Here is a 27,066-nt window from a genome sequence, read left to right as displayed (position 1 = left end):
CCGTTTATTTTGATTTTCAGGCAGTCCAGCATTGTGGTATAACCAGAGGGCCTCAGTCCAGAAGGGAGCCCCTCAGTCTTCCCATAAAGGAAGCGATGTGGAAGAGTCTCATTTCTAGATGGCCTTCTCTGTCTAGGAGTCTAGCCTTGACTAAAGTGTAGCATAGTTTTGTAAAGACCTGCTCCAGGGCTGGCACGTAACTCGGTGGTAGGACACTTGCTTTGGTGTGTGGGGCCCTAGGCTTGGTCCCAAGGACCACAAAAAGCACAAACAAACTCAAAAGCCATATTCCTAGGCAACTGACCAAACACCTCATCAGTACAAACCAAGCGTGTTTGTTTGGGGTAATATGGCCCAGGCTGTTCTGGAACTTAGTAGGTAGTTCAGGTTGGCCTTGAACTCTCCACACTCCTACCTTAGTCCCCTGAGTGCTGCTGGCGTTACAGGTGAGCACTTGGGTCAAGCCACCTTTACCTTTGGAGTCCAGGCAGGGATCCTTGGACATAGCTATTCCTTTCAATGAGAGACCTTTCTAGACACTCTCGTTCCAGCATATTACTGGGTCTCACCTCCCATGAGATACACTTTTCTTTTTAATTTTTTAAAGATTTATTTATTTATTATATATGAGTACACTATCACTGTCTTCAGACACCAGAAGAGGACATCGGATCTCATTGCAGATGGTTGTGAACCACCATGTGGTTGCTGGAATTTGAACTCAGGACCTCTGGAAGATCAGCCAATGCTCTTAACTACTGAGCCATCTCTCCAGCCCCTCTTTTTAAGTTTTAAGGAGTTTTAAGTTTTAAGTTACTCAGGAGGCAGAGGCAGGTGGATCTCCATGAGTTCGAGGCCAGCCTGGTCTACCGAATGAGATCTCCACAGAACCAACCAAACAAAAAACTAAAAAACAAACCAAAAAAAAAATGCAGATTTTGGGACTCACTTCCAGACTTTCTCCAGGCCACGCACTGAAGGGCTCTGGCGTTGCTCCAGCTGAGCGAGGTTGGCTCACAGGATCTATGTTTGCCTTCCCCAGGGAAAACCTCCCCAGCCGCTTCAAGTTCAAGGAATACTGCCCCATGGTGTTCCGAAACCTCAGGGAGAGGTTTGGCATCGATGACCAGGATTACCAGGTACGGAGCTATCTTGGCGTAGTGGGAGGATTCAGGGATGAGGGGGTCAGGAAGCCCTGCAGGACAGGCAGGGGGCAGAGTGTCAGCTGTCACTGGGCTAACACATCTCCTGTCCCAGCTCACACCCACCCCGTGCCAGCAGACCAGGACTGGTAAGCCTTTAGGAGCCGCAGAGGATACTAGAAGGCTCCTGCCCTGGGGAGGGGGAGCATCAGGAGCGAGCTGTAAAGAGCTGTGTGGGAGCTGCTTCATTTCAGTCTGACATTCCCAGTCTAGGCTGAAGAACCCCTCCTTGGTAGTTTGACTGAGATAGAGCGTGCAAACAATGAGGCCTGTTAAAAGCAGGTAGGAGAGATGAGCCAAGAAAGGCATCAAGGGTAACAGCCTACATCACCTCCTGGACATGGCCCCTGTCCTCCTGGTAGGCGGGGTGGGATGCTTCAGAGCATGGTCCTGTCGGAGAAGCCATTGGCCTATCAGGAATGTCAGTCAGGACAGCGGAAGTCTGACTCAGCAGCCAGGGCTCTGCACCGAGCCTACTTTGCACTTAGAGCCCCTTCTTTCCTAGTACACAGCCTGCTAGTGAAGGAGGAGGAGACTTTCTTTGCCCTTAAGCAGCGGGACCATAGCTCAGTTTTTCAATCATCTGTGTGGATAGCATAGCGGGACCAGAAACAAGTGCCTAGACCCTGGAATCGCTGTTGTAAATCTGCTAGAGTTCAGCGGAGTGGGACGAGCCTTCCCTTCCCCCACTCTGGAGGACTTGCAGGCAGTGTCCTGAGGGGAGAGCAGACGCCAGGCCTGTGCCCAAATTAAGCCAGAGGGAAGAAGGTCCCTAGCTGAGAAGTCCTGAGGTCCCTCCAGCCCCTCTGCTGAAGCCAAACCCTGAACCCAGTCATAACCTGAATAGTCTGCTTTTCTGAAAATATCTTACCGTTTCTGCCACCCCTAGTCACTTGGCTCTGTTCCTTCCACTGTGGTTTGTCCCCTGTCCCTGGGCTGTCTCACCACATCCTCTCCGGGTCTGCATCTTATAGCCTTTTGGGTGCTGACTGTGCTCCAGGCTGAAATGAGGGCACTGAGGCTGCTGTTCAAGGAGGGGACTCTTAGCTCATGCGTTCCCAGTGCTCGGGAGTCCCAGATGCTGCTGGACACAGGGCTGCAGGACTGCGTGTCTCCACCTGGCTTACCGCTACAGGGCCAGGCAGGGAGAGAGGACAACTGGTTTGCACGACCTACTCACCCTTTTAGGTTGGGGACTCACAGGGCATGCTTTAATTTAGCATGTCTTGTCTATCGAAGGTCAGCACTCCTGACCTCTTGGTATTGCTGCCCCAGTGCTGGTTCTGCCCCAGTGCTGGTTTTTTTTGTTGTTGTTGGTTGCTGTTGTTGTTCATTTGTCTTTTGAGTTTATTATGTAGCTCTAACTGTCCTGGAACCTGCTGTGTAGACCAGACTAGCCCCAAATTCACAGAGATCTACAAGGCTCTACCTCCTGAGTGCTGAGATTAGAGATGTTATTTAAGATCCATTTTATTTTTAATTACGGGCATGTCTGTGTGTGGGTATGTGTGAGCAAGTGCCATGGCGGGCGCTCAGTGCTATTGGATTGCCCTGGAGGAGGAGTTACTGTAAGTGCCGGGAATAGATGTTTCAGACCACTCAGCCATGTCTCTGGCCCCTCCAGAGGGTTTGTGAGGTTGTTTTAAGGGATCTAGTAGGACTTTAGGAGCTTGGGAATGGTTGGGCAAAGAACATCTCTGTGAGCAGATCCCAACAGATGTATTGTTAGTTAGATCCTGGGCTGCAGGGATCGCCCTGCATCTTATCTCCTAAAGTCCACATGCCCTCGTCTGTGTACATGTCCAGCCCTCTCTGGGCTTCTCTGAGCATAATGGGGGACAGAGGACCAGAGACAGAGCACAGGCTCCTCGAATTGTCTTCCGACATGCACAGATGAGGAAGGCCCACCTGAGGGAGACACTGGGAAGAGAGATGACATCATCCTTCCCTTAGGAGGTATTGTCAAGGGATGGGATCAATGCTTAGAAAAGAGGAGGCATACGTACCCATGGCTTCCTGAGGTTGGCCTTCCTTCCTAAGCTTGGTCTGTCTACCCATGTTCCAAGTGGGGAAATGTTCTTTATTTAAAGATGTATTTATTTTATTTATGAGTACACTGTAGCTGTCTTTAGACACACTAGAAGAAGGCATTGGATCCCATTACAGATGGTTGTGACCCCACCATGCGGTTGCTGGGATTGAACTCAGGACCTCTGGAAGAGCAGTCAGTGGCTCTTAACCGCTGAGCCATCCCTCCAGCCCCCAAGTAGGGAAACTTAACAGCTCCCTCGAGGCCATATTGCTTGTGAGGGTCAAGATTAGAACTCTGTCACCTCACACCGAGGCAGTTCTAGTTTTTTAGAGCAGCTCTCTGGGTGAGAACGGATGTGTCATATATCAAACACAGAGCCTAGTCGGTGATCAAAGGTAGGAGCAACTCTGATTATCTGGAGAAGAGTCTTAGTGAGGAATTTGACCATCTTAAGAGAAAAGGGGTTCGGAAAGGTCCACCCTGGGCACCTCTGTCTTGGTGTTTGTCAGTCTATAGAAGTCCTGAGTTGAAGACAGAATGTAGGGATGGAGAGGTAGCTTAGCAGGAGGGTGCTTCTCCAGCACGTGCAAGGCCCTGGGTTCACCTCTTAGCACTGTGGGAAAGGGAAGGGAAGGAAAATAGTGTGTTTCTCATTGAAATCAATTGCTTTTGTTTGGACAACTCAGAATTCAGTGACACGCAGTGCGCCCATCAACAGTGACAGCCAGGGCAGGTGCGGCACACGCTTCCTCACCACCTATGACCGGCGTTTTGTCATCAAGACTGTGTCAAGTGAGGATGTGGCAGAGATGCACAACATCCTAAAGAAATACCACCAGGTATGGTGAGTCCCAGGCCCGGGCTGTAGAGGATGGGTTGGGAGAGGGAAAGAGAAAACTTCTGTGGGGCTTGATGGGGAGACCAGGTCCACTCTGGTAGTGGCAGGTCCTTCCCAGTTCATTAGTCCCTTTTCTCATTGCTGTGGCAAAACACCTGACAGAAACAGCTTAAAGAAAAAAAAAAAAAAAAACAAAAAAAACTGGGGCCTATGCGATGTCTCAGCGGGCAAGGGTGTTTGCCCCTGACCTGATATATTAGTTCCTTTTCTAGTGCTGTGGTAAATCACCGTGACTGAGACACATTTTAGAAGAATTTATTTGGGCTCACAGTTCCACAGGGTTAGCATTCGTGATGGTGGAGTAGAGGCGGCAGGCCTGGCCACTGGAGTAGGAGACCGGAAAGCTTACATCTTTTTTTTTTTTTTTTTGGTTCTTTTTTTTCGGAGCTGGGGACCGAACCCAGGGCCTTGCGCTTCCTAGGTAAGCGCTCTACCACTGAGCTAAATCCCCAGCCCCGAAAGCTTACATCTTGAACTGTAAGCAGGAACCCAAGAGGAACTGGGGATGGTGTGTGGCTTTGAAACCTCAAAGTCCACCTACAGTGACACACTTCTTCCAGCAAGGCTCCGCCCCCTAAAGCTACCCAAGCAATGCTACCACCTGGGGACCAAGTGTCCGAACATCTGAGCCTGTGAGGGCCATTCTCATCCAGCCCACCACACCTGAGGACTAGAATTCAATCCACATGGTTGAAGGAGAGACCTGCAAGTTGTCCTCTGACTTCCACAAGCATGATAAGCAGCCAATCAGGTGTAATAAAAGATAAAAATGGAGGAAGGACCTGTTCTGGCAAGGGGGAGGCAGGAGCAGAGAAAGGACGTGTAGGAAGTGGCTAGGTCAGGACACAGCTCCCGAGGACATGTCCCTGATGCCTACTTCCTCTAGCTGTTCCCACCTCCCACTTTCCCGATTACCATGTTTGCATCAGGAGATTAAACCATCCCTTAAGTCTGGCCTCATGTCCTCATGGCTGTGGAATAAACCCTGTATCCCCAGGCGTGTGGTACTAATGTCTGTGGACTGTTATATCTATATGAACCATATGTGTGCCTGATGCCCAAAGAGGCCACAAGTGAGTGTCAGAATCCCTGGAACTAGAGTTACAGATGTTGTGAGCTGCCATGTTGGTGCTGGGAATCAAATTCAGGTTCTCTGGAACAGAGCAAATGCTCTTAACCGCTGAGCCATCTCTCTAGTTCTTCCAGAGATGCTCCCAGCCCAGTTATGTTACCATCAAAGTTAACCATTATATCTGCTAACCAGGCATAGAGATGTGGTAAAGGGAACTTCTGATCTCCGATGTTAGCGCAGAAGCCCTGGGCTTTACACCACGGTATAGTCAGGGTTGTGGATTTGGGGTCATTCAGTTCTCCTGAAATCTTCTAGAACAGCCTGTGTTCTCAACCACTGAGCTCTCTCCCGAGTCCCTGCAGAGCCTGTGAATCTCAGAGAGCTTCTCGGCTTGGGTGAGTCCCAATTGTTCCCAGTGCTTTCCTGGCTCTCAGCCTCCTTGCTTGCTCTTCTCCATTCTAGTTCATAGTGGAGTGTCACGGCAATACCCTCTTGCCACAGTTCCTGGGCATGTACCGCCTGACCGTGGACGGTGTGGAAACCTACATGGTGGTCACCAGGAATGTATTCAGTCATCGGCTTACTGTACATCGCAAATATGACCTCAAGGTAAAGGGCTCTGTGTTCTTCTGTGGGTCCACAGCTCTCCGTGGCTGGGAGAGGCTGCACCTCCAGCTGTTTGTATCGGGAGTGGGGAAGCACGCCTTTTAGTGGGACAGGGAACTCAACAGTTGACATGCCGAATTATTGTAGACCCGCTATCTGAAGTCTAGGTGACAGTAATAAAGAGGTTAGTTAAGCATATGTGACAGTTGATGCACTTCAGTTCCTGCCTGTGGGATATGCACACCGCGGGGTAGGCTGTCCCAATGCACGCATGCTGGCTTCTGTCCAGTGCCATGCAGTGACCACACGGATGCATTTCTATACACCAAGAAGGATGTGCTTAAGGCTATGAACTCGGGTACTCTGCTGTCCTTGAACCAGGCTTTCTGATTTCTGTCCCCTCGTATCCTGTCCCCTCCCTCTGCTGCAGCCACACAGTCCTTCCCCTGCTGCCAGCCAGGATTTCATATATACTGTCTGAATAGATTCCCTCCCAGCATCCCTGTGCTCCTCCACACCTCCGCTTTCCCCTAACTAATCACGTCCTACTTCCCTTCTAGAAGTAGGCCTGGCCCCCGCCCCCTCCACAGTTCAGGTCTAGGTCAGTGCTTCATGCCTAGAGTGTCTCCTTCCTGTAGCACTTAGCCCCATGGTGATGAGTGACTTGACCACCGCTGTAAGGAAGGTCCCGTGAGAGTGGTAACTGATCTATCCAGGGCTGCCTTGGTACTAAGCATCTGCTGTCTCTTTTGGTCACAGTCAGTTCAAGAAATGGCTGTGCTGGAGTGGCCATGGCGGCCTTCAGCACCCAAGAAAAGAGCCAGGCATTGGGTCGTTCACTTCTGATGCTAGACTTGGGAAGCAAAAACAGGAAGGTCGGGGGTTGGGGATTTAGCTCAGTGGTAGAGCGCTTGCCTAGGAAGCGCAAGGCCCTGGGTTCGGTCCCCAGCTCCGGAAAAAAAAAAAAAAAAAAAAAAAAAAGAACCAAAAAAACAAAAAAAACCAGGAAGGTCACTGGGGCTTGCTGACCAGACAGACAGACAGACAGACAGACAGACAGACACACACACACACACACACACACACACACACACACACACACACACGCATGCACAAGAAAGGTGGCAGAGATCCCAGCACTTGGGAGGCAGAGGCAGGCAGAGCCTGTGAGTTGGAGGCTAGACTAGTCTACATAGTGAGTTCCAGGGCAGCCAGGGCTACATAGGGAAACTGTGTCAAAAGGCCATTTAAAAAGGGGTGGGGGGCAGATGTAGACACCTGCTGTCAGCCTCTGGCCCCTATACATGTACACGTATGTTATACACATGTATATCTGCAAAAGGAGTTTGTCTCAGTGTAACTTCTGGTGGCTCTTGTCCCTCCAGGGTTCCACCGTTGCCAGAGAAGCCAGTGACAAGGAAAAGGTATGTGGTAGGGTCGCTTGCCTGGTGACACCTTCTGTTGTCCATATGTCGTGTCCCCTCTGTGACCCCCAGCCCAGCTCCCAAACAGTCTGTTACCATGAAATGTCCTGTGTCATTAAGCACCTGCCTGCCCTTGGCATCCTCAGCACTGACTTCTGTCTTTGCTGAGTTCTTCGTGGAGAAGGTGTCTGTGCCGTAGTCCAACCTGAGCTAGTCAGTAGTTCCCTAAGCTCTTCCCAGGCTCGGCAGGAGGTTGTCCTCCCTTCTGTCATCAGTGTCTGGTGCATGACACATTTGCTGTCATTGCCTGTCTCTCTCATCGTCTCTGATGCTGTGCATCTGTGTTAAAGACCCCTCCCCTCTGCACACTGCCCCAGCAGACTGGCAGCCGAGTGAGTCAGCCTCCCTAACCCGGCACCACTGTTGCTCTTCCCAGGCCAAGGACTTGCCCACGTTCAAAGACAATGACTTCCTCAATGAAGGGCAGAAGCTACGTGTGGGAGAAGAGAGTAAAAAGAACTTCCTAGAAAAACTGAAGCGGGATGTGGAGGTACCCTCTAACTTTTGTCCTCACCCTGTTTGCGGACCAGGAGCCTCTTTAACCTTCAGAGAGTGGAACTCACTGTTCCCAGTGGTCTGGTGAAAGGCGGTGTCAGCAGAGCCTAAGACTTGTACGCTGGGCATTCCTGGGATCACACTGTCTCAGTTACTTTTCTGTGGCTCTGACAAAACACCATGACCAAGGCAACTGAGAAAAGAAAGTGTATCATTGGGCTTCTGGTTCCAGAGGGTTAGACTCCGGTGATGGCGGAGCAAAGGCATGGTGGCAGGAACAGCTGAGAGCTCACATCTGCCTGCAAGCAGGAGGCAAAGCATATGATGGGAGTGGCCCAGTCTTTTGAAACTTCAAAGCCCACCTCAGTCACACACCTCCTCCAACAGGGCCACGCCTCCCAATCCTTCCCAAACAGTTCATTCTCATTCAAACCTCCACAAACCTCATTTTACAGGCGGGGCATTTGTAACCCAGTATGGACTGCTTTCTCCCCATGTCTTTGCTAGATCATTTCACACACAGAGCTCCCACGGTGGAAGGGCGTGTAGCATTAGTGACAGGAAACCAGATGCTGAGGTCCTCCAACCAGCTATTCAGTTCCCTGGCTCTGACTCCCTACTTCCCCAGGGGAGGGTCCACAGTTCTCTGCTCCACATGGCTCCTTTCATCTTCAGCAAAGAATGGTGGGCCAGACCTGTCTTTTTGTTTTATTTATTTATTTTGTGTGTGTGTGTGTGTGTGTGTGTGTGTGTAAGTGTGTGTGTTACCTGTCTCTGTGTACCTGAGTTTGTGCAGGTGCCTGTGGAAACCAGAAGAGGATATTTAAACTGGAGCTGGAATTTCAGGCAGTTGTAAGCCGCCTAATGTAGGTCCTGGGAACTGAACCCAGGTCCTCTTGAAAGAGCAGCCATTGCTCTAACCACTGATCCACCTCTCTAGCTCAGGGTCCTGTATTTAAATACATTTTTTTTTTTTTGGTTCTTTTTTTCGGAGCTGGGGACCGAACCCAGGGCCTTGTGCTTCCTAGGTAAGCGCTCTACCACTGAGCTAAATCCCCAGCCCCTAAATACATTATTTTTAAAAATTCTTTTTTGTTTTGAGACACATTTTTGAGGGAGTGGTGTGGGGGTTGGTTGAGACAGGTTTCTTTATGTAGCCCTGGCTGTCCTGGAACTCACTCTGTAGACCAGGCTAGCCTCAAATTCATAGAGATCTACCTGCCTCTGCCTCCCAAGTGCTGGGGTTACACTTGTGCATGATCACACCCAGCTAAAAAAGACAAAAACAAAAACAAAAACAAAACCCGTAAGCCCAGCCCGCTCTAGGCTTAGGACCCGGAAGCAGTTGAGCATTGTGGTTTGAGAGGAAGTGCTGTGTGGCTCTGGTCTCTCCACCATCTTCCACAGTGCAGCATGCCTTTGGGTTGCTCCTCCTCACACTCGGGTGGTGAGACACCATTCTGGGCTACTCCTCCCTCAGGCAGCGGCCACTTTGATCTTTACAGCCTGTGCCTGTCCTCAGGGAGTCCTGGCACCCCACCGCAGCCAGCCTTATATGCCTTGCCCTGCTAGGCAGTTACCTCACCTTAGACACCACCCCTGTGGTAGAGCCTACTCCTGTTGCGTTTCTAAAGCCCGTGTGGAGATGAGTCGCAGCCGTTCCTCTTTCCCGATGCCTCGGGGACATCCCATGTGAACATCTCACCTGTCTGTCCTCACCTCCCAGTTCCTGGCCCAGCTGAAGATCATGGACTACAGCCTCCTGGTGGGCATCCACGACGTAGACCGGGCAGAGCAGGAGGAGACGGAGGTGGAAGACCGAGCGGAGGAGGAGGAGTGTGAGAACGATGGGGTGGGCGGTGGCCTGCTCTGCTCCTACGGCACGCCTCCAGACAGCCCCGGCAACCTCCTGAGCTTCCCCCGGTTCTTTGGCCCAGGAGAGTTCGACCCCTCCGTCGACGTCTATGCCATGAAAAGCCATGAGAGTAAGAACCTGGGCCGCTTGGCCCAGCCGGCCCTGAATGCCTCTGCTCACTGTTGGGATTCGGGGTGTCTGTGTCCCCACTTCCTTCTCAGGTGACCTCTGACCCCTAGTCTGCTATGTATGGCCACGCTGAGGACTGGAACCTGGAGTTCCTTCTCTCAGGTCCTCAGGTCCCGTGTCACTTCTTTGGCTGTGTTGGAGAAGGACAGACCTTTTTGCGTTGCTGCTTTGGTCCTACGGAACGGCTGAAGGTCAAAGGAGACAGGACCATGAGGAACCCTCTGCTCCTGACTCCACCATGGCAGAGGAGTTCTGAACCTGGGACCCGGGAGTTCTGGGTGTGCCCCAGACATATGTTGTCTTCCATACAGGTGCCCCTAAGAAGGAGGTCTATTTCATGGCCATCATTGACATCCTTACACCGTATGACGCTAAGAAGAAAGCTGCACATGCCGCCAAGACAGTGAAACATGGGGTGAGTGAGTTCCCAGTCTCCTCCTGGGCGCAGCCCAGTGCAGTACATCTCCACACACACACACACACACACACACACACACACACACACACTCTCTCTCTCTCTCTCTCTCTCTCTCTTTCTCTCACACACACACTTTCTCTCTCTCACACACACACTTTCTCTCACACACACAGACACTCTCTCTCTCTCACACACACACATACAGACTCTCTCACACACACACAGACTCTCTCTCTCTCTCACACACACACACACACACACACACACTTTCTGTCTTTCTCTCTCTCTCTCTCTCTCTCTCTCTCTCTCTCTCTCTCTCTCACACACACACACACACACACACACACACACACACACACACACACCGCCTGAAGGGTGGTCTTGGCTTCCTGCTCTGGGAATGTGCCCGTGCCCTTCCTCCCTATACAGTAGGAGAGCAGCCCTTCCCTTGTGCCGTCGGCTTTTCCACGCCTGCCTAGCCTGGCCAGGTAATAAACACACTTGGTTTTCCCAGGAGTTGTCCGGCCTTTGGGCCCTAGCCGCCACTTGCTTTCCCTGGGGGCTGCTGGCTGTCTGTGCATCTCGTCGGTAGCCGAGAATAGCTTTGTTTACATGCGCACAGTGCTCCCCACAGACCGGACTCTTCGAACGTTGCCCCCCACAGAGGCCAGGGTCCCCACATGGCCTCTCTACTTCTTCAGTGGGTGACAGCTTCAGTCAGGGAGGAGCCCAAGAGAGCGCTGATGTCACGTATAAGCCACTTCCTTTGGTGGCCTTCCTAGCCTGGTGATCCTTGATTACAGTCATCGCCTAATGACAACACACCAGTGCTTGGAATACTGAGGCAGGAAGGCCATATAAATTCAAGGTCCGCAGAGTCATACCCAAAACCATCTTTTTAAAAAAATGGGTTTTTTTGTTTTGTTTTGTTTTTTTTGTCTAAGACAGGGGTTCTCAACCGTTGAGTTGCAACCCCTTTGGGGTTCAAAGGGCTCTTTCACAGGGGCTGTATATCAGGTATTTACATTACCATCCATTACAGTAGCAAGTTACAGCCATGAAGTAGCAACAAAAGTAATTTTATAGTTGGGGGTCACCACAACAGGAGGAACTGTGCTAAAAAGTAGCACCTTCTAGGAAGGTTGAGAGCCAGTGGTCTAAAATTAAGTGTTTTTTTTAGGTAGGTAGGTAGGTAGGTAGGTAGATAGATAGATAGATAGATAGATAGATAGATAGATAGATAGATAGATAGATAGATAGAAAGAAAGAAAAGTTCCAGTAGACTCCTCCCCTCTCAGCTGTCACCTCCTTCGTTTCTGGTTAGCCTTGAGCATCTGACCCGAGTCCGTGTCTGTGTGTTTCCAGGCAGGGGCTGAGATCTCCACTGTGAACCCGGAGCAGTACTCAAAACGCTTCAATGAGTTCATGTCCAACATCCTGACGTAGTCGTCTCTACCTTCTGCCAGAGCCAGACTGCTGGACAAGGGGTCGGGGATCGGGAGAGGGAAAGGGTGTATTTGGGCTGGAAGGGAGGGCGGGGAGCAGAGTCGGGGCTCATGAGGGCTTTAGTAAAGGGACTGCAGCCTGTGACCCAAAGCAACTCTAGAAAGGAAGAAGGAGCTGGCTGTTGGCACACGTGCTCACAGCGTGGCAGCCTTACTTCCCCAGCACCCTGGATGCGCCCCTTTTGTCCCTGGGTTAAAACAAGGTTTCCTCTTTGGTATCTTTGTAACCCTTTATGATCCCTAGGGGCTGGAGTTGACTTTGTGGGTTGATTTGGGTTTGTTTCTTAAATTCATTGCTCCAGGATCGCTCTTTATAACGCTGTATGTCATCACCCCAGGCACCCTCCCTATTCTGGTCAGGCTCTCAGTGCCCTTCAATTAAGGCCAGCACAAGGGACGTGAACAGCACTTGCTCTGACACCATGAGAGGTCAGACACCTCAGTCAGCGACGTTTTAATCTCCCCTCGATGGACTTTTTATTTTCTGGAGTATTGTGCATAATTCCCTCCATGTCTCCACCTTGGATCCAAGTGAAACATTACATTGGCTCCTTCATCCCGTCCTTGCACAGCTGACCCCGACATCTTGGACCCGAGTCAGAGGCCTCAGAGGGGGAACATCTCATCTTCATGAGATGGTGAGTGACCAGAAAGCAGCTGGGCCCTCAGACAGCTGGTTCTCAAAGAACCCAGAGATCACTACCCAAGCCACCCACACCTCTGAGTGAAATTCTGATGTCCGTCAAGCCTGCCTCCCACTGGCTCGAGGGGAACTACAAAGCACCATTGCATATATCGGGACCCCTGTGTTTCGGTGGCTGCCTCCCTTTGGGAAAATCCCAGAAACTAATATCTATCAACCGGGGCCGTGTGCATCACCCATATCCTAACTACTGACCTCTGGGTGCAGTCACCTGGAGCTGGCATACGGTTGGTGCAGGATGCCACTCCAAGCCCCGGCCTCCCCGTGTAGGTGTCTGGCTCCTGTGCCTGTGACTTCTCACCTGGACAGCTTTAGCCAGCAAGGTGCTCCATCTGAGGTTGCCTGAGTCACCTGAGGAGGTGACCCAGGAAAGCCCATCTGGAGGCCTGACATGGGGCTTTGCCTATCCCCAAGCCTCAGGGCTGACTGACTTTCCTTGTTACTGGCACTCTTTCTGAACTTGGGATCTCCCCGAGGTCCTTCTTGGAAAGAGTGACATCCTGCAGCCTCCTTCAGGATTCTGGCCCAGGGCCTCAGAAGGGAGCTACACAAGTCATTCTGATGCCACCAGAGCAAGTGGTCGCTGGGAAGAAAAATGGCCTCGTCGGCCTGCTCTTGGGAGAGGTGCATTCCCTACCTCTTCCCAGCCCCCTCAGAAGGAATCAGGAATTTAGGACGAGATGGAAATTTTGTAGATAACCCCAAAGATGTGAAGCTGGTTTGTGGAACTGTCTTGGGTGAATAGATAATTTCCAAAGCCTGTCCTCCCAAACTGGCCAAGCTCTGCTTGGGGAGCTGGAGTCGCCACTGTGCTGTGTCCTCCCTACCCAACACTGAACTAAGAAAGGAAGCAAGATGTCAGCTGTGGGCTTCTCTGGGGCTGCCAATTGGGTGAGGCAGGTGGGGGCCCACTCCTTCCCAAGAAGAAGGTTCTGGGGAGCAGAACCACAGGGGTCTTGGGGAAGGACTCGGAACCACATGGTTCGTGGAGAAATGATTTTAATGTAGGAGAGGGGTTACGTAGGAATAATGTCAGGACTTGATTTCCCACCTCACAATCAAGAGTGAAAAAATCTGGATCTGCCCCAGGCTTGGGAGCTGACGCTCCTGGCTAAACCTGTTGTGTGTTTGCAGAACCTAGCAGTCCTACCAGCCGTCTAACGGGGTTAACGGTGGGGTTTGTGGGGGTTTCCTTTTGTTGTATATTGTTTACAATTTTGAGAGGTAGCTTTCTGTTTCAAGCGCTTTGTTTTCCTGACAGTATTGTTGAGTGGGTCAAAATATTTGAGCTGTGGTTTGGTGGATTTTAGGTTTTTTGGGTTTTTTGGTTTTGTTTTGTTTTGTTTTTTAAAGGTCATTCTCTGCGCTGTCTTCAAAAACCTGGGGTTTGACTCTCTGATTCCTTTGGCATTCATATATTTAAAAGCTATTTATCCTTGTTTTATACAAGTTTTCTTTCTCTTTGTGACAAAGATGTGCTGTTTGGCTTCAATCTCCACGTGATTACACCCTCCCCCGATTCATCTGTCGCCTCCTTCCTGAGTCCCACCGCTCACTCTGGGCAGCAGGTGTCAAGGGGAAGACAAGACCATTCACTTGACTCCTCAGGGCCATGAAGAACAGCCAGACTGTCTTATGGCATGCAGAGTCATGTTGGGTCTTCCAGAAATAGACATTTAAGAATAGAGTCCCAGACAACTGGGTGAGGTCTGGATGCAGGAAAGGGGGGAATTCCGTTACCGGCCCTTCACCCTGCCTCTTACTTACTGTGTTGCATCCCTCCTGTGGGGATTGTGGGGCTGAGAAAGTATGTCTCACATCCAGCTGATGCAAAGGGTACTACTATGAAAACTCTGACACCAAGCGATGGCCTCAGGCCATGTTCCTAGTCTAACGTTGTCCCTGTTTGGGGGGGGGGGGTGTGCAGGGCAGCATGAGGAGTACAGTTCAGTTCCGCTGCAGTGCTAAATCTCTCCTTAACTAGCTCAGGGGTTACTGGTCTGTGGCTTGCACCATGAATGGCCCCCAGGCTGTTCTCAGTGGCACTATATTCCCCACCACAGGCAGCTCTTCCTTTCCCTCTCCCCCATGCTGAATCACTTTTCTCAGTCCTGGGCTTTAGGCCTAAACAGGTTCCCTAGCAGTGCTCAAGGGAGGAGAGACTGGACTCCTGTCAGAGACTTCCCCTTTTCACAATGTGCCAGGCCTCCCTGGGGAGGTGGACCAAAGACCCAGGACTTTCTCAGTAGCCAGTCCCTCCAGCCCCCTGTCCCCCACTCCCAATTGTCTTTTTAACAATTCAGGTTGAGAGAGAAAAACCATTAGCTGTTTCTAGTGCTTGACCCACTCAAGTATTTTGGGCAGAAAGGACAGTGTACTGAGATAGCCCTCAGAGCTCTGGCCTTGTGGTTTCCCAAGTTTAGAGACCTCACCAGCAGCAATGGGGGTGGGGGTAGGGGGTTTCAAAGGGAAACACAACTAGACAGCTACCAAATCTGCCAGCTGTGGTCCCCATCCTCTGAAATGTGTCACTTAGGAAGAGTGTTGCCAAGGGGGAATGAGACTCAGTTGTCCTTCAGGCTGAGTCACCAGGAAGGAGGCTGAGGAGACACCAGAAGAGCCCGTCCCTTGCCCACAGCCAGTTTGCGAGGTGGGAGCCCATACATTTAGGGGGAACCCTCTGCTTAGCACATCTCAGCAGCAGGTCAGAACATCGCACACACCAAATGTGAATGAAATCTAGAGTCATCTTTGGGACCGCAGGATTAAAGTACTACCCACCACATGTGACTTGTCCATTTCCGGCTGCAAGTTCCATTTTTTAAAATAGGAATTTTCACCCCTGTGCTTGTCTAATGTCTGCTCTGAACAGTTTGAGCCTCTGTTACTGTTTTAAAAATGCATGCGTGTTAAAAAAGAATCTCCAAATGGGAGGACAAAATAAAACTCGGAAAGCTTTGCGTACATCTGCTATGTGAATCCTCTGAGATGCAGCCCACCCTCCTTCAGAACTAGAATGTTTTGTCCCAGTTTTGCGGGCGGTTCAGGCGAAGTCAGTGTATGGTTTGGAGAAGCAGTGTAGCAACAGCCCTTTCCGAGACGCACTTGATGAGCGATACTAAGCTCACGGCACTGGGCAGACTGCCCACCAGACAATATTACCATGTTGCCCCTCTCTCCCTTCAGCTGTGGACAGTGGCCAGGAGCCATGTTTCCCAACTGTCTGTGTGGCTTCAGCCACCCACCTCTATTCCTTAAAGTCTAGTACTTGCGCTGAAGGTGTCCTGGGTTCCATTTCCAGGATGCACACGCACTTGTGCACACGCTCACATGCATGCACACACGCATGCAAACCAAAAAGGCGACGGGGGGGGGGGGGGGGGTGGGGGGTGGGGGTGGTGTTTCTAGCAACCACATGGTGGCTCACAACCATCTATAATAGACTCTGATGCCCTCTTCTGGCACACATGTGTACACGCAGGTAAGAGTACATATATACATTAAATAAATCTTTAAAAAAAAGTTCCGGGGCTGGGGATTTAGCTCAGTGGTAGAGCGCTTGCCTAGTAAGCACAAGGCCCTGGGTTCGGTCCCCAGCTCCGGAAAAAAAAAAAAAAAAGTTCCGTAGGTCTCACTGTGGACCTGGACCAGCCATGTCAGTGGCAGCTGAGATTCAGGGACAAAACTTAGCTCATCGCAGGCCCTCCGATTCAGAAAGTTAAAAAAGAGAAAAGAAAAAGACAAGTCCCACCAGGGTTGTGTGGCCCTGTAGTCCCAGCCTGTGAAGAATAGGTAAGAAAGGTCCCCGGAGCCTGGAAGGCCTGGGCTATGGTGAGCGGTAGAATAAATACTGCCTAACACTGAAAGCCTTGGGTTTGATTCCCCCAGCACAACAAAAGAATTATTTTAAATAGGAATGAGTTTGAATGGGCCGTCAGATCATTCAGAGGCTACCTGGGAACCAAGCAAACATTTGTGTATTGGAGCACTGAATCTACTACTACAGGTTACAAGTGTGCCAGACGTGCACAGTGGTCAGTGACATCATCTTGGAGGAGGCCACGCCCACTCCTCCCTGCCAGTGTGGTAAAGACAAAGATAAACAACACTGACCTAGATCATTCACGGGTCCTTGGCCAAACCCCACTTTAGCACTGGGAGTGTGGAGGAAGACTGCCAACTGAGTGAATGAGAGGGATCCAGGTTTGGGGACAAATGGGACTTAGGCTGATGTCAACTGCCTTGGCTCATAGTGCCTGAGTTCTACATTATGTAAGGCACGCTCTGCAAAGCCCAGCACCGTGAAGGCATCCACTGGTGACTGGTAGGGAGCCCTAGGTGTGCCAATGAAGCAAGCCCAGAAGGAAACACAGGATAGGGGTGTAGCTCAGTAGCAGAATGTGTGCTTAGTATGGCCAGGGGCCATAATTCCCTGCACCAAAATAAGTGAAACCAAAGACGACTGAGATAAAGTCGCTCTGTATTGGGCTCTCCCTGATGGGGACAAAGTCGCAGAAACAAGGGCGGGCAGGCATGAAAGAAAGGAGATTTTATTAAAAAGAAAAACAACAAAAGGGAGACGGGGCCAGAGCACAGGTTAGTCCATCCGCGCCTTCAGTGTCCTGGTGGTGATCTTGTCTTTTTCACTGTCGAGAGAGAAAAGTCACACACAATCCTGTCTCCTGTCTCTCCTGCCTGCCTCTCCTCTGGCCCTCAGCTATAAGAAAGGGAAAGGCTGCCTGGCGACCTAATAGTCTGCTGTCCTCTAGACTGTTATGAGGGCAGGACAGGCAAGGACAGGGGGCTTTGCCCCAGACACAGTTGGGGCTAGACTGAGACACCCTCCAAGGAGGGGAGGTCCTCAGGCCTACAGAGCAAGTGTTTTCACAAGCACCTGCTCTCACTGCAAAGGACATGACAACCTTGGATTGCTCAATTCTGCTTTCCAGAGCCCATGAAGGAAGGAGACACTGCTACGTTCTATGAAGCTTCTGGCGATCGCCTCAGACAGGGAGAGTGCAGTGTGCACCTCAGGTCTGGCTGCAGACTGGGATGTGAGTTCTGGGCTGCAGACTAGAGGGCGTGGGGAGGATGGGGAGCCATGAGCCACTCAGTCTGAAGCAGTAGCTGCCCGTGATCATCCCTGAAACTTTGGGGACACTGTTAGGGAAGGAAAAACATGTCCACTGTGAGGAGACTCAGTCCTAGAGTGTCCTGAGGCCTGGAGGGTCTGGGCAGCACCTAGCTGCCTACCTCAGTAAAATTAACTCTACTGTTCTAGGCCTATTGTCTGCTTACTTCTTCCTTCTGTCCCTCTCTTCCTCAAACTAATCTTGAGTTCAAAATCCTCTTGCCTCAGCCTCCCCAGTGCTGAGAATACAAAAGTCCCGCCACCTGGGTGCAGTGACCAGGCTCTGCTTCCTGTGGTGCCTCTCTATCTTACAGAGGGTAGGTATGCTGCGGGGAAGGAGGAGACGCTCTCTGTGAAGTATTCAGCGTTCTCCCAGACTGTACTCACATGATGTGGACAATGACGCCCATGCCCGACACGGCATCCCTGTCCACAGCATTCAGCATGGCCTGAGAAATGGTCTCAAACAGGTGCTCTGGATCCTGCCAACAGAGCAAAGCGCTCAGACCTGGGCTCCTCAGCCCTCTTCTTTTCTGAACTCTTAGCTGCCCTGCTGTAGGCCCTGCCATGCCTGGAGTGAGAGACGGTTCCTCTCAGCTCCTTCCGTGGGAGGAAACAGGACAAAGAAAACACTTCAAACCCGAGAGTGTGATATTGGGTAAATGTCATAATTATATCCCGTTACAGAGCCTCCATTCCCCCTCTGAAAGGGAAGAGAATCTCCACCTGGTTCTGGCCTACTTCTCTGCAGCCTGAGACCATCCCACAGGTCTCACAGGTCCCCCAAAACCCAGCCCACCCAAACTTACAAGCCCACCCCTCAAACCTGCTCCTTCTCTTGGATTCTCCACCTTGACTCTGGCTGCCCCTCCATCCCCAGTCAGGACCAGCTAGACACCCCAGCTGTAGTCAGCGTCCCTCAGGCTCCTTCTACCAAAGGAAAGCATTTAAACAGGGTTTTCAGGGTCCCCCTCCCCTTCTCCAGCCCCATTTCACACATGCATTCTCCCACTGCAGGCACTCTCGACAGACTGGGCATTTGTAGCCCTACTGTACCCTAGTACAAGCTGTTTTGCCTGCCCCGGGGGCCAGCTTTTTCCTCTTGCTCCTCTAAGCAGGCATTTGAAGGTCTGCCTTGTTAATGGCAATAAACTTTGTGCCTGGCTTCCCCTAAGCCTGAAGAGTGCAACCTCCCTGTGAAGTGTAGCTCTAATGTTCTCACTGGGCACGCTCCTCAGTTCCCTGTCTGCGGGAATGCCCCCGTTCACAGCTGAGGTGAATGGAAGGTTGACTCACTTAGCACTCAGGAGGCAGAGGCAGGCAGATCAGAGTTCGAGGCTCAGCTCAGTCTACAAAGAGAGTTCTAGGGAAGTACAAACCCTGTCTTGAAAAAACACAACATTGATAAAAATGCCAGGCAGTGGTGGTGCATGCCTTTGATCCCAGCACTCGGGAGGCAGAGGCAGGAGGATCTCTAAGTACAAGGGCTACAGAGTGAGTTCTAGGACAGCCTGGGCTACTATAAAATAATAGTTTCTAATTCAGACCACCAACCTTCGGGCTCACTCTGCTGCTGCCTGTCCCGGGGAAGGAACCCAGAAAACCAGTATGATGCCGCTTTAGTAAACGTGACCAGGGTAGGTAAACAGGCTGTTCTCACTGCCAGCCCAGATGGAGCCCTCCAGTGGAGCAGCAGCCGCACCTTCCCCACTGCTCGCTGCTGCACAAACTCACCCCTCTCTGGTGGCCTGGGTACAGAGGCCAGCCTTGCTGTTGATAGCTTACCATGTTGGGCTCCCAGAGAGACTCACACATCCCATACATTTGTTCAGAGCAGGTGCCACTGACTACGAAGTCATCTGTCACCATGGGACAGCCAATGAGGTCCAGAGAGCAAATGAAGGGCTTAAAGGTCTTCGGGTCCAAGCCAGCAATGACAGGTTCTGTGTAGTAGGGACCAAACCTATGGTCGGGGTGAGAGAGAGTCCAGAGTTTGAGAGCACTGGCGCTCACACACACATGCCGGTTCAGACAGGGTGGGGTAGTGAGGGACGGGCCTCCTTTCCTTGTGGCCAGCTTTGTGCAGCCCCTCCCCCTCTCCTGGCACCTGGCAATGTTAAGGTGTGTTCATCTTCCTCTCTGACCTCTCCTCCTGGTCCTCCCTCCCTCCCTAATTTCTTGGAGAACTCTGCCTTCTCAACCTCTTTACTGATCCAAATCCCACCAGGACTACACCCAATTTGTACATCTACACGTCTACTTCTTGTATGAGACTCACCGTTTCTCATACAAGAGGTTGGCCACCATGCTCATCAGGGTGTAAGGCTTGATCTGCCGTCCTTCCTTCAGCTCGTACAGGTTCAGTCGGAACTTGAGACGCTGGGCACTGGGGTAGGAGAAGCAAGGAGTTAGTCATTGCTAAAAGTCCTCTGGTCTTCAACCTGTGGCGATCAGAACAACAGACGGGGACATACGATTTCTGTCCCTACCACAACACTTGAGCAGGTGCTCGCTGATGAGAAGGTGCCCACGAAGGACGACCCTAGGCCACCCCAGGAGTTCTGTGATAGACCCTGCATAGAACCAACCAATGCCACAAGTACTGAGCAAAAGAAGGAACCTCAAGACACGGGAACCAAGAGTCTTGGGGGTAAGTTCCATGTCATCTCTTACAGGCAAGGAACCTGAAGGCTACTGAATCAGGAGGTGCTGTGCACTGCAAGTGGGCACTAGTGAGAAGATTCTGCAGAAGGCCACAGTGAGGGAGGGCAGCCTGAGTCTTGAGTAAGCCTGGGCCGCTCTGGGTTCTGGAGACTCCACGATGCCTGACAAGCTTCCCTTCCAGCTCTCCTGATGTTACCAACTGCTGCTTCCAAGCTTCATGGTCCATCCTGGAAATCCTGACCCAACCTCTCCTCCCCCTCCTCTTCCCTTTTTGGTTGTTGTTATTTTATTTAGAGTGAGCGCCCACACGCTTGCAACATATCATACATGTGTAGGTCAGAGGGAAACTTGTAGGGAGTCAGCACTCTCCTTTCACCATCTGGATTGTAGGGACCCAACTCAGGTCACTTGCTTTGGCCACAAGCACTTTTCCCCATTAAGCCATATTGCCTTCCCTTTCCTCTTCTTTCCTGACTTTTCCCCAACTCCCTACTAAAAATAAGGTTCAGTCTTCTAGGTACAGCTCAAAAGCCTCCCGCACCCTATACTCTCCCTCTAGACTTTGATCCCCTAGATTCAACACACCACCAAGGTCTCTCCAAACCTAAGGTATAACTTCAAACCCTACCCCTTTGAGGGGGTTTGTCTTAGCTCCTCAAAACTGGCATCGAAAAAATCACCATCTTTTCCTGTCACAGTCCTAACCGCTGGACTTCAGTCACAACACAGAAAGAACTATCTTGGAAACGTCACAGCCAAGCACTAGACTGGATGTTAGCGTAGTTTCCTCAATAACCAGAAAGACTGGTTCCAGGATCCCCACAGATCTGAAGCCCAGCAGGGACATTTCTTATATGAAATGCCATTATTTCTTTTTTTTTTTTTTTTTTGGTTCTTTTTTTCGGAGCTGGGGACCGAACCCAGGGCCTTGCGCTTCCTAGGCAAGCGCTCTACCACTGAGCTAAATCCCCAACCCCAATGCCATTATTTCTAAATCACTCTTTTAAAAAAAGATTTTATAAGTAAAAGTGCATTAACTGCATGTACACCTCACACCAGAAGAGGGCATCGGATCCCATTACAGATGGTTGGGAGCCACCATGTGGTTGCTGGGAATTGAACTCAGGAAGAGCAGCAGTCAGTGCTCTTAACCACTGAGCCATCTCTCCAGCCCTCTAAGTCACTTTTTAATGTGTAACCATGCCCTGGGTATTCACACACCCCTCAGTGACTGTGTACTAAAACCAATGTAAATACCATGTGAAGGGTTCTTCTACCCCAGTGTGGGGAATACTGACAGGAAAATTCTGAGCATGTTTAGTGTACATGAATCTTTTCCTCCAAATTCAGTCTACCCCCTCAGCCTAGGCTAACCTAGGCTAGGTAACCAGTGGACCTTAAAGTCAGGTATCAGTCTCCAGCTTCAAGCTCCCTTATAATCCCAGCATTACAGGCACGGGCCATCATGACTAATCTATCTTTCTTTCCCCAATGCTAGCAACTGAACCCAGGGCCTTGTATATGCTAAACATACACCACCACTGAACCACAGCCCCATTCTGGCCGAGTAGTTCTCATTTAAGCTACTTCAGTCTGACAGAGAACCTTCAGGGCGGACTGTATTATGCTTCAAACATAAAAAGGCACCGGGGAGATGGCTCAGTGGGTAAGAAAGAACACAGAACCCAAGTTCAACTCCCAACTCCCTCCCCCGAAAAGCAGCTTACAACTACAGTTCTGGGCAATCCATTGCCCCCTTCTGGCCTCCTGGGGCACAGCATGCAGCTGGTGCACAGACAGGTGGGCAAACATCCACACATAAAATAAACCTTTTAATAATAATGATGGAGCTGGAGAGATGGCTCGGTTGTTAAGAGGACTGACTGTTCTTCCGGAGGTCCTGAGTTCAAATCCCAGCAACCACATGGTGGCTCCCAACCATCTGTAATGGGATCTATCGATGCCCTCTTCTGGTGTGTCTGAAGACAGCTACAGTGTACTTATGTAGAATAAATAAATCTTTAAAAAATAATAATGATGACAACGATGATACAGGGTATGGGAGGTGGGCTTGAGGATGTAGGTCAACAGCGTGTTCATGTGCTTAAGCATTCAAAATTCTGGTTTCACTTTCTAGTACCAGGGTTGGGGGTCAGGGGAAGACTTGACTCTTGACCTCAATGGTCAATGAATCGATGAATGAATCTTTCTACGTCAATGACTCACCACGACCCATCCTTGAGACAGTGAGATGGGCCAGCGGGTAATAGCACCTACACCAAGCCTGACCAGTTCAAGGCCCGGAACCCACATGATGGAAAGGCAGAACCAACTCCTCTGACCTCCACACACAGGCTGTGGAACCTGGGCATACAAACACAATAAAATAATAGGAGAGACGGCTCAGTGGTTAAGAGCACTGACTGCTCTTCCACAGGTCCCGAGTTCAAGTCTCAGCACCCACATAATGGCTGACAACCGCCTGCATGCTCGGGGCATGAGGGCTGAGGGAGGGGAGAGGTTGTCCAAACATCTCATCTAACCTCTGCAGCCACTGCACATACGTGATGCACAGACACACAGACACACAAAATAAAAATAAGTAAAATTACAATCAATGAAGTTTGTGTTTAAAAAGTCCCACACTCGGTCCCCAGCTCCGGAAAAAAAAAAAAAAAGAAGAAGAAGAAAAAGTCCCACACTTACTTTCCCACCACCAATCATAGCAACCAGAACCGACACACCAGGGCCATCACAACAACCCGTTTCTCCTCTCAGACTCTGCCGTCACTCAAATCACGTAACCACTGTCAACTAGGTAAGCTAAGTGGGAAGTTAAAACCCACTAGCTCTTCATGGTTGGTTATCATTCTGTATGTCTGCTTTGCCAACTACTGCTTTAGGGAATGCCCACGGTCTTTCGCTTAAGAAAGACCTACACTGGGATTGGTTATTTTGAACAAAAAAAAGACTCTCAATGAATCGCAGAATGAGACAGCTAGGCAGTAACAAAGATGCTTCTTCCCATAGAACCTAGTTAATGCCAGAAAACGTAGGTTAAGACCCATCTCTGTACCGCTGTAGTGTTCAGCTGAGTCTCACACTCAATCGTGGCTTTTGGCAGATGGCTGATGCCAGGCTACTCAAGACAGGCTGCTCAACGAAGAAACCTGGGTGAAGATGGGGTTGGTTAAGTGCAGGACACTTACACTGTCTGGACGTCAGTGGCCAGGCCGGCCAGGCCTATGTAGAGCCTGTCACCCATGGGAAAGATCTTCTGGAAGTCCGTGGTCACCATTTGGGCCTGGATTCCGAAACGCCTGTCTGCAGCGATGGCCACACAGTTCTTTCCCTTCATGGCCATGACGGCCCCTCCATTATAGGACATAACAGACTGGGGGCAAACAAATCAAGCGGCTCAGTCCGTGGAGCTAAGTGCGACCAAAACCTTCAGCTCAGTCCTAGACCCCAAAGCTCATATACCTGTGCCCTGTACTCTGGAGGCGCCAGGACGCCAGGAGCTCCGGCCTGAGATGGACTCAGTGGAGCAGCCAGGAACCGCATTCATCCGCATAGTCCTCCCACGTGCATTCTATTGACCACCAGGCCCTCTCCGTCCCGAACCCAATTCTTACCCGTCCATGTTTTCAGTTCCCACCCCAGACTTTTTTCCTTAGTCCCCAATCTCACCATGATTGCACTGTAATAGGAACCCGATCTCCACTGCGCTGCCTACAAACCGGTTCTGGCTTTCTCAGGGCCAACGTTCTTGCCGAGTCCTCCCCATTGGCTGGCGAACCACTTGGCTTGACTGGTTCAGCCTTCTATTGGATACCCAGCCCGTCAGTCACAAGTATGCATAGTTTGGTTGAGACAGCAAAACGGAGGTATGGAAAGCGGAAAGTGAAAAGTCACTGTGAGTGCGGAAGAGCCTGCAGTTCGGGGCATGTTGGGATCTTGGCGGATCTGGACTCCGGGCCGTCCCACCTTGGGGCGGAGTTTGCAACACGTGGGCTTGGAACTGGGCCTTGTAGGGCTGGTGCTGTAGCCGAGTAGGTAATCTGGGATTTACTGTGGTGCTGTAGGAGTTAGGCATTTTACTCAAGCTAGCTGACTTCATGTATTCATTCACAAATCCCTACTGTTTACCGGGATTTTTTGCGGGGCTGTGAATACCCATTGACCCCGAGTATACCGAAGGCGCCCATTCTTTGCGGAATGGGAAGACCGCGCCGAGGGTTCATGCTGAGAGGGTTCAATTCTAGAGTGGAGTTTTGTTTTGTTTTGTTTTGTTTTGTTTTGTTTTGTTTTGTTTTGTTTTGTCTTGCGGGAGTGGGCTACAGGTTGTTCCGCGTTTGGAGTTCCTCACCCCCAATCCCTGCTGGCGGACAGTCGTAGCCCTTAGTCTCTGTTCACTCTATAAAGAAACGTTCTATGCCACATCCAAGAGACTGACCGAGGATAGCCTGGGCCAACGGCTCCAGGGCGACCCAAGTGGGACGTGTGCGTCCCTCGTCGTCCCCTCCTGAGCACAATCCCCGTTCCCTCTGCCACAGCCAGGATTCGCTGTTCTTCCAGATCGGATTTGTTTCGCTGCATTTCTAAGCTACTGTAACTGCTTGCGTTGTGTTTGGTCTTGCGCCATATCGGACTCACTCCTATTGACTCAGCTCTCTGCCTAGGAAACAACCATCGCCGTCTCTGTGGCGCAATCGGTTAGCGCGTTCGGCTGTTAACCGAAAGGTTGGTGGTTCGAGCCCACCCAGGGACGGTTTGTATATTTTTGAGCGTGTCCTTTTAAGTCACTAATGTTCAAAAGCATTCGGTACCGATGTGCCAGAAGCAATAATCGTGATAAACCAACCCAGAGGGTCATTGTATTTAGAAGTCCGTTTGTAGTCAATGACCGGATGTCTCCCCAATGTCTCCCCACTATCTCTCACCATTCTCCCAATCAGGGTGACAGAAAACCAAAGCCAGGTTTCTGTCTCACTGCCATGTTTAACAATGCATTTTTCCTTGGATTAAGAATAAATTTTGCGGTGGAGGTTGGACAGCTCCCATTGTCTGCCTCAGTGGACGATATCAACTTGAAATAGGACATCTGTCCTGATGGACGGAAACAGTGCAGGGACAAAAAAAACCACAGGGACAAAGTGAGGGATAAAAGAGATAGCTGAAAGAGAAGGACCTAGCTGTCATCTACAGAGAAAGGCATACAATGAGGGGACCTAAGTAGACATAAGTAAGGGAGTAGGGCAAGAGTCCCGTCTCTGGGAGAAAAAAAGAGAGGAAAAGAGAGACAGTGAGGGAGATGGGGAAATAAATTCAGAGATCAACAAAGGGCATCGTTTGCAGAAGGGAGCGGTGTAAAGGACACAGGTAAAACTGCACACAAGCAAGGAAGAACCACTCTCTCCAACTACTGTCGCCATTTAAAAAGGGATCTTCTCCTTCGAGTAGCTCTATATCCGATGGAAACATGCCTGTTCGTCCTTGCCTTCAAGTCCTTGCAAGGTTCCTGCTCTCTGGGAACCTCTGATTTATGACCGATTGTGCTCACCACGAGTGGCAATCAGTTAGAGGACAGGGTAAGACACAAACCTGGTGGGAAATGAGGGTTTGCAGAGGGCATTGGAGGTGGGCAGGAGAGAATGTGCAAGGGGCTCAAAGGAAGTCTCTTCTGGACTCCCTCTCCCGTGTTTGCAGATGGGTGCAAGCCTAGAGGACCACCTGGAGCTCAGACACGACTGGAACTGGGTCTTTTTAGGCTTGCCCTCACGGGTCCTGATCTGAGTCAAAGCCCAGCTTACCTACTGTGCCTAAAACAATACTTGACGTTGGCACCCGCCAAGTGCTTCCAGGTGGGTTAATGGACTAAAGTCGGAAAGACCAGAGAACTTGTGATACTGGCAGAGTTGAGTCAGGGTTTTTCCTGATGAACCACAGGAGTTAGCGATATAAATCCCAGCATGGGTGATTTATTGGACTTTTAGTGGATGGTGGGTCTTCAGTGTACTCCTACTCTCCAACGGTTTACTTGGAACTGGAACTTCTAGTTGTTTGAGGAGCGAATGGATACTCACTCCAGTAAGCAAAGGTAGCCAGGCGCCGCCCTTGGATCCCTGTTGCGGTAACCCTCCGTGTTGAGCACTTGTGTTTGATATAGCAGAGTTCAAAATGCCGGGACTCATGGGCCCTGATGACAGTTGACATGTCTAAGTCATGACCCCTTTCCACAGTAGCCTGTGAGCTCGTGGTACCCGATGTAGGGATTGGGAAGCAAGTGACCAATGCTCCCGTGGCCTCTTCCGCTCCCACTTGGACCACACAGTCTAAGCGGAAATCTCCTGCTCTTCCTCTACATTTGGCTATGCGGGCTGAGAGCTGAAGCTGGTGGTGTCACTGGGCGGCCTTCACAGGGCTCCTGATAAGCCGACCAGTGTATAAAAGCACTCACTTCGGGACTGCTTTAGCTTGGAACAAGGAGAGGAGGCAGGCTCGACAAAAATTCATTACTTAAACGAGCCAACCCACCGTTCAGGCGTTTAAAGGCATTTCAGGGGGCTGGGGATTTAGCTCAGTGGTAGAGCGCTTACCTAGGAAGCGCAAGGCCCTGGGTTCGGTCCCCACCTCCGAAAAAAAGAACCAGAAAAAAGGCATTTCAGGCCGGATAATCGAGCGCTTTGGAGGGACAGTGACAGTGGGCACCCCCAATAAATCATAAGTAACGAATCAGCGAAATCGAGCGACCTAATGAGGCCCACGGTTCTTGTGGTAACGCAGAATCGATTCGCTTCCTTGGCGCCGTC

The 27,066-nt window shown here is 50.8% G+C and overlaps 2 protein-coding genes and 2 non-coding genes across 5 annotated transcripts in view; 3 read left to right on the top strand and 1 right to left on the bottom strand.

Annotated features, from left to right (window-relative positions):
• The window catches only part of Pip4k2b (phosphatidylinositol-5-phosphate 4-kinase type 2 beta), a 29,153-nt gene extending 13,730 nt beyond the window's left edge, over window positions 1-15,423 (top strand). Inside the window, exons 3-10 of one of the 2 annotated variants that reach the window (XM_087574769.1) lie at window positions 1,043-1,139; window positions 3,921-4,073; window positions 5,667-5,813; window positions 7,196-7,234; window positions 7,671-7,784; window positions 9,516-9,774; window positions 10,145-10,248; window positions 11,617-15,423. In XM_087574769.1, the coding sequence (XP_087430895.1) occupies window positions 1,043-1,139; window positions 3,921-4,073; window positions 5,667-5,813; window positions 7,196-7,234; window positions 7,671-7,784; window positions 9,516-9,774; window positions 10,145-10,248; window positions 11,617-11,697 (994 nt within the window). In that variant the 3' untranslated portion in view covers window positions 11,698-15,423. 2 annotated transcript variants of the gene reach the window in all.
• Window positions 15,424-15,983: 560 nt separating this feature from the next.
• Trnat-agu11 (transfer RNA threonine (anticodon AGU) 11) lies at window positions 15,984-16,064 on the top strand. The gene has a single exon. It is a non-coding gene; the product is annotated as a tRNA-Thr (tRNA).
• An 859-nt stretch (window positions 16,065-16,923) lies between these two features.
• Psmb3 (proteasome 20S subunit beta 3) lies at window positions 16,924-24,020 on the bottom strand. The gene is made up of 6 exons (NM_017285.2): window positions 23,945-24,020; window positions 23,464-23,648; window positions 19,869-19,976; window positions 19,376-19,553; window positions 17,978-18,072; window positions 16,924-17,105 (listed from the first exon to the last, which is right to left on the bottom strand). The coding sequence occupies exons 1-6, from the start codon at window positions 23,945-23,947 to the stop codon at window positions 17,057-17,059; spliced, it is 618 nt and encodes a 205-aa protein (NP_058981.1). The 5' UTR covers window positions 23,948-24,020; the 3' UTR covers window positions 16,924-17,056.
• Window positions 24,021-24,951: 931 nt separating this feature from the next.
• Window positions 24,952-25,025, top strand: Trnan-guu10 (transfer RNA asparagine (anticodon GUU) 10). Its single transcript has one exon. It is a non-coding gene; the product is annotated as a tRNA-Asn (tRNA).
• The last annotated feature ends 2,041 nt before the right edge of the window (window positions 25,026-27,066 follow it).

The sequence above is a fragment of the Rattus norvegicus genome, chromosome 10, assembly GCF_021556685.1.
Source record: "Rattus norvegicus strain SHRSP/BbbUtx chromosome 10, alternate assembly SHRSP_T2T, whole genome shotgun sequence".
Classification (NCBI taxonomy): Eukaryota; Metazoa; Chordata; class Mammalia; order Rodentia; family Muridae; genus Rattus; species Rattus norvegicus.
The sequence above is the reverse complement of the archived record's forward strand: the minus strand, read 5'-3'. Positions and strand labels throughout refer to the sequence as shown.